The sequence below is a fragment of the Pseudophryne corroboree genome, chromosome 3 (assembly GCF_028390025.1).
Source record: "Pseudophryne corroboree isolate aPseCor3 chromosome 3, aPseCor3.hap2, whole genome shotgun sequence".
NCBI lineage: Eukaryota > Metazoa > Chordata > Amphibia > Anura > Myobatrachidae > Pseudophryne > Pseudophryne corroboree.
This window is the reverse complement of record NC_086446.1, coordinates 544,422,077-544,433,674: the sequence shown is the minus strand read 5'-3', so window position 1 is coordinate 544,433,674 and position 11,598 is coordinate 544,422,077. Positions and strand designations below refer to the sequence as shown.

General features: G+C 44.8%; 1 protein-coding gene across 1 annotated transcript in view; it reads right to left on the bottom strand.

The window, feature by feature from the left end:
- Nucleotides 1-941: 941 nt before the first annotated feature.
- LRRC45 (leucine rich repeat containing 45) overlaps nucleotides 942-11,598 on the bottom strand; it is a 55,138-nt gene continuing 44,481 nt past the window's right edge. Inside the window, exons 11-17 of the mRNA XM_063961228.1 lie at nucleotides 7,005-7,116; nucleotides 6,597-6,667; nucleotides 6,424-6,516; nucleotides 3,144-3,236; nucleotides 2,364-2,537; nucleotides 1,915-2,062; nucleotides 942-1,498 (exon numbers count right to left, since the gene is read on the bottom strand). Coding sequence (XP_063817298.1) covers nucleotides 1,305-1,498; nucleotides 1,915-2,062; nucleotides 2,364-2,537; nucleotides 3,144-3,236; nucleotides 6,424-6,516; nucleotides 6,597-6,667; nucleotides 7,005-7,116 — 885 coding nt within the window. The 3' untranslated portion in view covers nucleotides 942-1,304. The remainder of the gene's footprint in view (nucleotides 1,499-1,914; nucleotides 2,063-2,363; nucleotides 2,538-3,143; nucleotides 3,237-6,423; nucleotides 6,517-6,596; nucleotides 6,668-7,004; nucleotides 7,117-11,598) is intronic.

The following is an 11,598-nucleotide window of genomic DNA, read 5'->3' as shown; positions in this document are numbered from 1 at the left end:
TTATTTCTTAATAGATCCAGAATAGTAAGGCCTCCAACTGAACAGTGTTGTGGTTTTAATATTAAATATTATTGATTAATAAATTACCTGCGCCCAGGCGCTGTTTTTTCATTTTGTTTTTAAGAGTAATTATTACTTAGGGAAAGATAGTGGACCTTGGGCCTAATTCAGACCTGATCGTAGCAGCTAATTTGTTAGCAGTTGGGCAAAACCATGTGCACTGCAGGGGGGGCAGATATAACATGTGCAGAGAGAGTTATAGGCCCTACACACTGGTCGATCTCACTGAAAGATATGAACGATCTCGTTCATTAATGAACGAGATATCGTTCATATCTTTCAATGTGGAGGCACAAGCGATGAACGATGCGCGGCCCAGCACTCGTTCATCGCTGGTGCCCCGTCAGCTGTGCATGCAGGCCAGTATGGACAATCTCGTCTATATTTGCCTGCACTTCTATTGAGCCCCCCGTCACCAAACCCCCCCCCCTGCTGCCGGGTCGCCCGTATCCGCCGTTGGGCAGCTCGGCGGCAGATCTTTAAATGTGTAGAGCCCATTAGATTTGGGTGGGGTGTGTTCAACCTGAAATCTTAATTGCAGTGTAGAAATAAAGCAGCCAGTATTTACCCCACACAGAACAGAAACAAAATAACCCACCCAAATCTAACTCTCTCTGCACATGTTATATCTGCCCCACCTGCAGTGCACATGGTTTTGCCCAAATGCTAACAAATTTGCTGCTGCGATCAACTCTGAATTACCCCCCTTGATGGTCCATGCTTTTTTACAATTACTTTAAGATTCAGCTACACCTTTTTGATATTTTCTGTTTTTCCTTGTCGTCTGAGGTCATTAGGAAAAAAAAACCAACACAGTAAAGGGTGGTCTGAAGGAGTACAGAAAATATATTCACAAAAGGGACAGCCCTTATTTGCTTTTTAATGCATTTTAGGAGCACCAAATCTTAGCGTAATCACAAAATAAAGTCTACAAATGAAAATAAAAGTGCAGATAAAAATAGAAAAATAATAGAAAAATATATTTAAAATAAGTCATTACAGAAACATACAAAAATAAGTAAAAAATAAATTACTATCCCAAGGATCAGTGAGATTTCACACCTTATTGCCAAAAGACTCTTGTGTAGGTTCCCTGGAGTTCAGATGCCCTCCCCCCACTTCATAAAACATAATTCATTGCAGACTTGGCTGTTAATAATTTAAGGCACTAAAGAAGTTTGCCCATAGTAAGTCCTCCACTTAGGGCTGGCATTGCATATGCACAATAAGATTGATCATTTGGCTTATTTCCTTCCTCCAGTGGAGCCAAGTGGAGCACTGATATAGGTCAGGATGGCGCTCTGCAGCAGGCTGGCTCTCTGTGCCTCTTCCTCTCGCATCCTCAGATTCTCTGCATCCTTCAGCCTCAGCTTCTCCAGCAGAGAAGAGATCTCACCTTCTTTATCTAACATTATCTCACGATGGGTACTGGCCTGCACTGCAGAGAAAGGACAAAACCAGTCTCACAATACAATCTACAATATTTGGTAGACACTTCTAAATTAAAGTTCTTACATATATGTAATTCACAGTATATCAAATGTGTTCTTATACATTGAGTCAGAGGGTCATACCACAACATTCTGGTTAATTGTTGAACACAAACTATTGTCAGTGTGGGTGGGATGAGAAAAAGTAGGCTGGGGTAAGCTGTGGTAAAGAGGGCTTGGATGTCCACACATTGCCATAATTCTTATTTGTGTGTACACCTATACCCTCATGCACCCCGTTATAATGATGAAAAAATTACTTCTAATGCCATTACTGTGTAGCTGCCTGTTTCCTCACTCATTATCGCATGCATTCCCGTAGTCACAGTATAACACTTATATTTTCCTCTTCCAGCCATAGTACCTTTCTGCTGTCTCTCCAGTGCCGATATCTTCTCTCTCAGTCCCTCCTGCGTTGCCAACTCAGCTTCAAGGTGTCCGATCTGCTCCTGCAACTCCACTCGCACCCTCGTTATTTCAGCCACTTTGTCCTGTTCCCTCTTTGAGGACTCCTGCGGGCACAACCCATATGATCAAATCCAGCTCTAGAGCATAGTGCTTGTTTTTTGTTTGAGAAGAAGTGTATGGAATATTCTGGAAACTGATTCCTATAATGTTCCGAAACCCAGGAATAACTGCAAAAATAGGGGAAATCGTACCACACCTTTCATTACAGGTGATCTATGCCTGGAAAAGACGGTGGGAGTTTCATAGTCTCACTTTGGGGTGTCTCTGGATCCACAGCTTACACAGAATATACCAAATTTCTAAAACCACTCCAAAATATTGCAACTGTTTCTGGAATATCTGTACCTGTTGTAACCCATCTATGCGCCTTTTCAGGCCCTCTATTTCCAGGGAGAGTTGGTTGTTCTGTGCCTGCAGTTCCCCCATCAGTTGATTCTGTTGCAGGACTTGGGTCTGGGACTGATCTCTGGAATGGGTGAGGGTCCGTATCTTGTCCTGTAGGACAGTAGCATGCTGCTGCTGCTCAGACAATAAAGGGAATTAAACAATTATTACAGTTCCTGTCACACAGGAGCTGATACCATCTAGAAACATTGCTAGCTCCTGGGATGCTAAGACATGTAGGAGCTGAAAGAACCCAAGCGGTATATGTACTAAAGATCGTTTTTTTCAAAACCACGGATTCTTGGCGGTTATGAGGACTGGATTTAAAAAGACAATAGTGATACACACAAAATCAAGCTTGCATCTCTATTGCCCTTTTAAATCCAGCCCTCACAACTGGTGAGAATCGGCAGCTTGAAAAGCCAATCTTTAGTAAGTACCCACCTAAGTGTCGGAAGCTTTAAAGAGAAAAAAACCCAACATATTTTATTTAAAAATTATTGAATAAGAGGATCCTATAAGTACAGTTTATTCTAAATGTATTTTGTCATGGAGAGGCAACGAGTTAGATTTTATTTCTACATCAGGCAATCTTGTCTGATCGTGATCTAGCAGTGAGGGTCAGGACAGGGTTTCCCAAACCCACTCCTCTTAGCCCACTCACTTGTACTAAAGATATCCACACATTTTTGCTGAAGCCGTTTATCCCATTATTTCTGTAAGGTAAGAAATAGCCCTCACCTCTTCCTGCTGAGCTGTACTACGCGCTTTCTGTATCTCTTCTTCTGCCAGGACGCGCTCATTGGCTAATGTTAGCTTCATCCTGTTCAGTTCCTGCAGAGACAGATCCATACGATCATTGAAAAGCAACTGACCCAGGGAAGGTTTAGAATAAACGGGGCCCATAATGGCTATAAATAATAGGGTGTTCTACCGCTATAAGACATTTGTCAAATATGAGGATTGCTCAGCTTCTAGGCAGTAGAGACAAATACTGAAAATGACATTTAGCAAATAAAATAAGTAGTGTGGACTAGTCCTTATTATTACAGGTTGAGTATCCCATATCCAAATATTCCGAAATACGGAATATTCCGAAATACGGACTTTTTTGAGTGAGAGTGAGATAGTGAAATCTTTGTTTTTTGATGGCTCAATGTACACAAACTTTGTTTAATACACAAAGTTATTAATAATATTGTATTAAATGACCTTCAGGCTGTGTATATAAGGTGTAAATAAAACATAAATGAATTGTGTGAATGTAGACACACTTTGTTTAATGCATAAAGTTATAAAAAATATTGGCTAAAATTACCTTCAGGCTGTGTGTATAAGGTGTATATGTAACATAAATGCATTCTGTGCTTAGATTTAGGTCCCATCACCATGATAGCTCATTATGGTATGCAATTATTCCAAAATACGGAAAAATCCCATATCCAAAATACCTCTGGTCCCAAGCATTTTGGATAAGGGATACTCAACCTGTATTATTATATCACATTTAACTTCTCTAGTATAAGGATTCATTCAAGTCCATTACATGTAGGTTATATAATCTGGCTTTGATCTATACATGTGGACGGTATACAGAGCAAAAACAATATCGGCCTTCCTAGTATTAAATGATTTGCTTACTTACCTGGTGCATAGATGGTTTGGGCATTGGCTGTGATGTTGTGCAGAGGGGTAAATGTGGCATAATAACCTACAATGCACTCCTGACTTCTCATTTGTCTGCCCGATTGAATAGACACCATACGCTCATCATATCAGTTGCTGAGGAAGACTGCATAAGACCAGCTATTTACTCTACACACCCCAGCCCTCAGATGACCAATATCTAAGGCATATAAAAACGTAATGGTAAACAGTGAATGGAAACTGGCCCAGGCCATAACCTGTGTGCTCTGCTGAACTGAAACTATGGCTTGTCATTGGTAGTGTGGAAAGTCAAACAAAAAAGGAAACGTGTGAAACATATATGTAAAGCCGGTACCCATTGTTACAATGAAAGTGCCAACTCTGGGTGGTGTACCCTAACAGTGGATGAGTTTTATACCCATGTCCCAGCAGCAGGTGGGAGATTTGCACCCATGTATAGTGCTTCAGGCGGAAGTGGATGCCATCAGTATAGGATTGCACTGGCAGAGTTGAAGCACAGATGACAGACCCCTGGTCTACACCAGGAATTGCTGTAAGGTGGTATGTGCTTTGCTACCAGGGGCCTCTTATGGCCTCATAGATATGGCAGATGGGAGCAACACAAATTTGCTGAATTGACAGTCAAGGAATGGTCAAGTGAATGCAAGATCAGGGTCACGTGCAAAGGTGCAAAACGGACAAGCAGAGGTCTGGGGCACAGGTAAGATTCATATCGGAGTAGAGGCCAGGGAACTAGAAACTATACGCTGGAGGCTGGCCAGTACAACCAAACACTCTGGCACTGTGTAGTGCAAGCGTAATCCCTGAATATGCAAAGATTTCGATCTTGGCACCAATGTTATGTCACGTGCGCCTGCGCCTTTAACGCTAACCAGGAGGCTGCATGCACCCCTAAGAGAAGTGTGACAGCCAGCAGAGCGTACAGGATCTGGTACCTGGGAGCCAGATACCTAGAAGAACAGGGTGCAGGGAACACGCTGCAGTACCAGGGCTCAGATTTGGCAGCAATGGCACCAGACCGGGTAAGTATTAATGTGCTACTGCTTTGTGACACCATGGGGGTAATTCCAAGTTGATCGCAGCAGGAAATTTTTTAGCAGTTGGGCAAAACCATGTGCACTGCAGGGGGTGCAGATATAACATGTGCAGAGAGAGTTAGATTTGGGTGGGGTGTGTTCAATCTGCAATCTAATTTGCAGTGTAAAAATAAAGCAGCCAGTATTTACCCTGCACAGAAATAAAATAACCCACCCAAATCTAACTCTTTCTGCACATGTTATATCTGCCTCCCTGCAGTGCACATGGTTTTGCCCAACTGCTAAAAAATATCCTGCTGCGATCAACTTGGAATTACCCCCATGTTCCAGCAGCGGGTGGGAATTTGTAAGATCTTCATTCTATCAAAATTGTAGATTTTAAGGCGATATCCATCATTGATAAGTACAAGAATATCTCCACGATCACCATATGGATCAAAAGAACTAACAACTTAGTAGAAAAAAATAATCCAGAAAAACAACATATTATATACATACACGACTCTTGGCACAGTTTCTCTCCATTATGTATACTGTACATATTTAAAACAAGACTGATATTCCCCAGTTTCCTATAGCTTTCTCTGAATGCAAGACCCATTTCTTCTTGCTCACCCCCACCCCCTTTTAACTCCTTGCAGTTTTCCCTGCAATTCCCTCTTCTTCCTCAGTTACGATCCCCTGCAGTCCTGTTCTGTCTCCAGAAAAAGAATAAAATAAATATCTATATAGCTTCTATGAACTTCCATTAGGCCCAGTCATCATAGGGCCTGATGATTTACATACAACTCCAATGGTGAGAGGACTGCGCATGCACAGGACCAGTTCAGCACATCCTGCATTGTCACACGCACTGGTGCCGAGAAGCGTTTCTGATAATGGGGCGGTGTCTGCTCCATTTTCTGGGAGTGCCGAAGCCAGAGTCTGCATCTTCCAACACTACGAATGTAAGACGGCCATCAGAGTAACCTGAGTAACTTGCAAGTGATCCAATGCCTGGGTCTTCGGATGGAACTGCGGATCACAGAAGCTTGCAGGACACACAGGACACCTCCTGTGAATCTCCCCCGTAGCCTTTTTACCATCACTACAGGCAGCATCTGCCCACGCCACCAGAGTAAGCCATTCACCAGCCGGTGCCCGTCCATTGGACAAAAGAATCAGGATGTGCCTATTAAACAGTACATTACCAACTCCTTGATTTTAGTGCCTGGAGCAAATATAAATTGCTCTCCCAAGGCCATTCCCGATGTATGCAGATTAGATAGCGACTAAGTGAATCAATATTCCTGACCATGGCAAAGACCTCATCTCACCTCCTCAAGTGCTAACTTTGTAGCTTCAAGACGTTGCATCCTTTCTTGTGCCACCCTCTCATTGTCTTCCATGTGACGGGTCATGTGATCCAGCTGTGATCACACAAGAAGTGAAGGTCAGTCTTTGACATCAAGTGCTAGCAATACAGTAATGAATCAGTTTGTCTACTTGCCTCCTTTTGGCGCAGCACATTGGCATCATCCTGCAACTGGCGGAATCTCCGCTTCTCTGCTTCCAGGCGCTCTGTACCAAAGATACAATGTAGACAATAACGACAGTTGTCTGCAGGCTAAGTTTAGCGTTCAAGTGTAGAGCCAATTGCGGGGTATCAGATTAGTGCATCCACAGATAGTCATCTGAATTCAGGTGGATCTAGTGCATAAGGGATGGGACTAGTGCAAGTGTGCAGTGATAATGATATCCGAGCCTATACATAGGGGCGATGATCCACACTTCATTCCTTGCACGCAATGCAACTGTAATTGTGGCAGATTGATGTGCAACTATGAATTGGCCCCAAAAGTGAGCAACATCCCAACTAGTGATGCCCCATCAAGCTATCAGAGCAAACAGTCCTCACCTTCTGCCTGCAAAGCTCGCAGCTTCAGCTCTGCACTTGTGTTGGTCAGTTCCTGCTTCAGCTCAAACAGCTGATCCTGCTGCATCTTGTATTTTCTCTCCAGCTCATCCACCTGATAAAGTGGGTTTATAACAGATAAAGAATAAGAAGTAGCTCTCAACCGTACATTAAAGAATCTCAGCCAACACTCATTGCCAGGATTGTTCTTTTTTTATGAAGAATATTTAATTATTTAGGATGGGAAAACTACATGACGTATCTTATTGCATGGACATCGGAAGCAGATGCTCACGACAAGTGACATGTCAGACATGGTTATTCTCTGTATTCGGACATATACTGTGTAGCTGCATTTAATTAACACTACATTCATTTCTTCTACGCCCCTCTACATAAATATTCCTGCGGCTGTCACAACTGAAAATAAGAATTTACTTACCGATAATTCTATTTCTCATAGTCCGTAGTGGATGCTGGGGACTCCGTCAGGACCATGGGGAATAGCGGCTCCGCAGGAGACAGGGCACAAAAGCAAGCTTTTAGGATCACATGGTGTGTACTGGCTCCTCCCCCTATGACCCTCCTCCAAGCCTCAGTTAGGTACTGTGCCCGGACGAGCGTACACAATAAGGAAGGATCTTGAATCCCGGGTAAGACTCATACCAGCCACACCAATCACACCGTACAACTTGTGATCTGAACCCAGTTAACAGTATGATAACACAGAAGTAGCCTCTAAAAAAAGATGGCTCACAACAATAATAACCCGATTTTTGTAACAATAACTATGTACAAGTATTGCAGACAATCCGCACTTGGGATGGGCGCCCAGCATCCACTACGGACTATGAGAAATAGAATTATCGGTAAGTAAATTCTTATTTTCTCTAACGTCCTAGTGGATGCTGGGGACTCCGTCAGGACCATGGGGATTATACCAAAGCTCCCAAACGGGCGGGAGAGTGCGGATGACTCTGCAGCACCGAATGAGAGAACTCCAAGTCCTCTTTAGCCAGAGTATCAAATTTGTAAAATTTTACAAACGTGTTCTCCCCTGACCACGTAGCTGCTCGGCAAAGTTGTAAAGCCGAGACCCCTCGGGCAGCCGCCCAAGATGAGCCCACCTTCCTTGTGGAGTGGGCTTTAACAGTTTTAGGCTGTGGCAGGCCTGCCACAGAATGTGCAAGTTGGATTGTGCTACAGATCCAACGAGCAATCGTCTGCTTAGACGCAGGAGCACCCATCTTGTTGGGTGCATACAAGATAAACAACGAGTCAGATTTTCTGACTCCAGCTGTCCTTGAAATATATATTTTCAATGCTCTGACAACGTCCAGTAACTTGGAGTCCTCCAAGTCGCTAGTAGCCGCAGGCACCACAATAGGCTGGTTCAAGTGAAAAGCCGAAACCACCTTAGGGAGAAAATGAGGACGTGTCCGCAGTTCTGCCCTGTCCGAATGGAAAATCAGATATGGGCTTTTGTACGATAAAGCCGCCAACTCTGAAACTCTCCTGGCTGAAGCCAGGGCCAGTAGCATGGTTACTTTCCATGTAAGATACTTCAAATCTACCGAATTGAGAGGCTCAAACCAATGAGATTTGAGAAAATCCAAAACTACGTTTAGATCCCACGGTGCCACTGGAGGCACAATTGGGGGCTGTATATGTAGTACACCCTTGACAAAAGTTTGTACTTCAGGCACTGAAGCCAATTCTTTCTGGAAGAAAATTGATAAGGCCGAAATTTGAACTTTAATAGACCCCAATTTTAGGCCCATAGACAATCCTGCCTGCAGGAAATGTAGGAATCGACCCAATTGAAATTCTTCCGTTGGGGCCTTCTTGGCTTCACACCACGCAACATATTTTCTCCAAATGCGGTGATAATGTTGTGCGGTCACTTCCTTCCTAGCTTTAATCAAGGTAGGAATAACTTCCTCTGGAATGCCCTTTTCTTTTAGAATCCGGCGTTCAACCGCCATGCCGTCAAACGCAGTCGCGGTAAGTCTTGGAACATACAAGGTCCCTGCTGAAGCAGATCCCTTCTTAGAGGTAGAGGCCACGGATCTTCCGTGAGCATCTCTTGAAGTTCCGGGTACCAAGTTCTTCTTGGCCAATCCGGAGCCACTAGTATTGTTCTTACTCCCCTTTTCCGTATAATTCTCAGTACCTTTGGTATGAGAGGCAGAGGAGGGAACACATACACTGACTGGTACACCCACGGTGTTACCAGAGCGTCCACAGCTATTGCCTGAGGGTCTCTTGACCTGGCGCAATATCTGTCCAGTTTTTTGTTGAGGCGAGACGCCATCATGTCCACCTTTGGTTTTTCCCAATGGTTCACAATCATGTGGAAAACTTCCGGATGAAGTCCCCACTCTCCCGGGTGAAGGTCGTGTCTGCTGAGGAAATCTGCTTCCCAGTTGTCCACTCCCGGGATGAACACTGCTGACAGTGCTATGACATGATTTTCCGCCCAGCGAAGAATCCTTGCAGCTTCTGTCATTGCTCTTCTGCTTCTCGTGCCGCCTTGTCTGTTTACGTGGGCGACTGCCGTGATGTTGTCCGACTGGATCAACACCGGCTGACCCTGAAGCAGCGGTTTCGCCATGTTTAGAGCATTGTAGATCGCTCTTAGCTCCAGTATATTTATGTGAAGAGACTTCTCCAGGTTTGACCATACACCCTGGAAGTTTCTTCCCTGTGTGACTGCTCCCCAGCCTCGTAGGCTGGCATCCGTAGTCACCAGGACCCAGTCCTGTATGCCGAACCTGCGGCCCTCTAACAGATGGGCACTCTGCAACCACCACAGGAGAGACAACCTTGTTCTTGGTGACAGTGTTATCCGCTGATGCATGTGCAGATGCGATCCGGACCATTTGTCCAGCAGATCCCACTGAAATATTCGTGCGTGGAATCTGCCGAATGGAATTGCTTCGTAAGAAGCCACCATCTTTCCCAGGACTTTTGTGCATTGATGTACTGACACATTTCCTGGTTTTAGGAGGTTCCTGACAAGTTCGGATAACTCCCTCGCTTTCTCCTCCGGGAGAAACACCTTTTTCTGAACAGTGTCCAGAATCATTCCCAGGAACAGCAGACGTGTTGTCGGTGTCAATTGAGATTTTGGAAGATTCAGAATCCACCCGTGTTGTTGAAGCACTACTTGGGTTAGTGCTACCCCGACTTCCAGCTGTTCTCTGGACCTTGCCCTTATCAGGAGATCGTCCAAGTAAGGGATAATTAATACGCCTTTTCTTCGTAGAAGAACCATCATTTCGGTCATTACCTTGGTAAAGACCCGAGGTGCCGAGGACAAACCAAACGGCAGCGTTTGAAACTGATAATGACAGTCTTGTATCACGAACCTGAGATACCCTTGGTGTGAGGGGTAAATTGGGACATGCAGATAAGCATCTTTTATGTCCAGGGACACCATGAAGTCCCCTTCTTCCAGATTCGCTATCACTGCTCTTAGTGACTCCATCTTGAACTTGAATTTCTGTATGTACAGGTTCAAGGATTTCAGATTTAGAATAGGTCTTACCGAACCGTCCGGCTTCGGTACCACAAATAGTGTGGAATAATACCCCTTTCCTTGTTGTAGGAGGGGTACCTTGATTATCACCTGCTGAGAATACAGCTTGTGAATGGCTTCCAATACCGTCGCCCTTTCTAAGGGAGGCGTTGGTAAAGCAGACTTTAGGAACCGGCGAGGGGGAGACCTTTCGAATTCCAACATGTAACCCTGAGATACTATCTGCAGGATCCACGGGTCCACCTGTGAGCGAGCCCACTGATTGCTGAAAATCTTTAGTCGACCCCCCACCGCTCCTGAGTCCGCTAGTAAAGCCCCAGCGTCATGCTGATGGCTTTGTAGAACCCGGGGCGGGCTTCTGTTCCTGGGCAGGGGCTGCTTGCTGCCCTCTCTTACCCTTTCCTCTGCCTCGGGGCAGATAAGACTGTCCTTTTGCCCGCTTGTTTTTATAGGAGCGAAAGGACTGCGGCTGAAAAGACGGTGTCTTTCTCTGTTGGGAGGGAGTCTGAGGTAAAAACGTGGATTTGCCGGCAGTTGCCGTGGCCACCAGATCCGATAGACCGACCCCAAACAATTCCTCTCCTTTATATGGCAATACTTCCATATGCCTTTTGGAATCCGCATCACCTGACCACTGTCGCGTCCATAAACTTCTTCTGGCAGATATGGACATCGCATTTACTCTCGATGCCAGAGTGCAAATATCCCTCTGAGCATCTCGCATATAAAGAAACGCATCCTTTAATTGCTCTAAAGTCAATAAAATACTGTCCCTATCCAGGGTATCAATATTTTCAGTCAGGGAATCCAACCACACTACCCCAGCACTGCACATCCAGGCTGAGGCTATTGCTGGTCGGAGTAAAACACCAGTATGTGTGTATATACTCTTCAGTGTAGTTTCCAGCCTCCTATCTGCTGGATCCTTGAGGGCGGCCGTATCAGGAGACGGCAACGCCACTTGTTTTGATAAACGTGTGAGCGCTTTATCCACCCTAGGGGGTGTTTCCCAGCGCGCCCTAACCTCTGGTGGGAAAGGGTATAATGCCAATAACT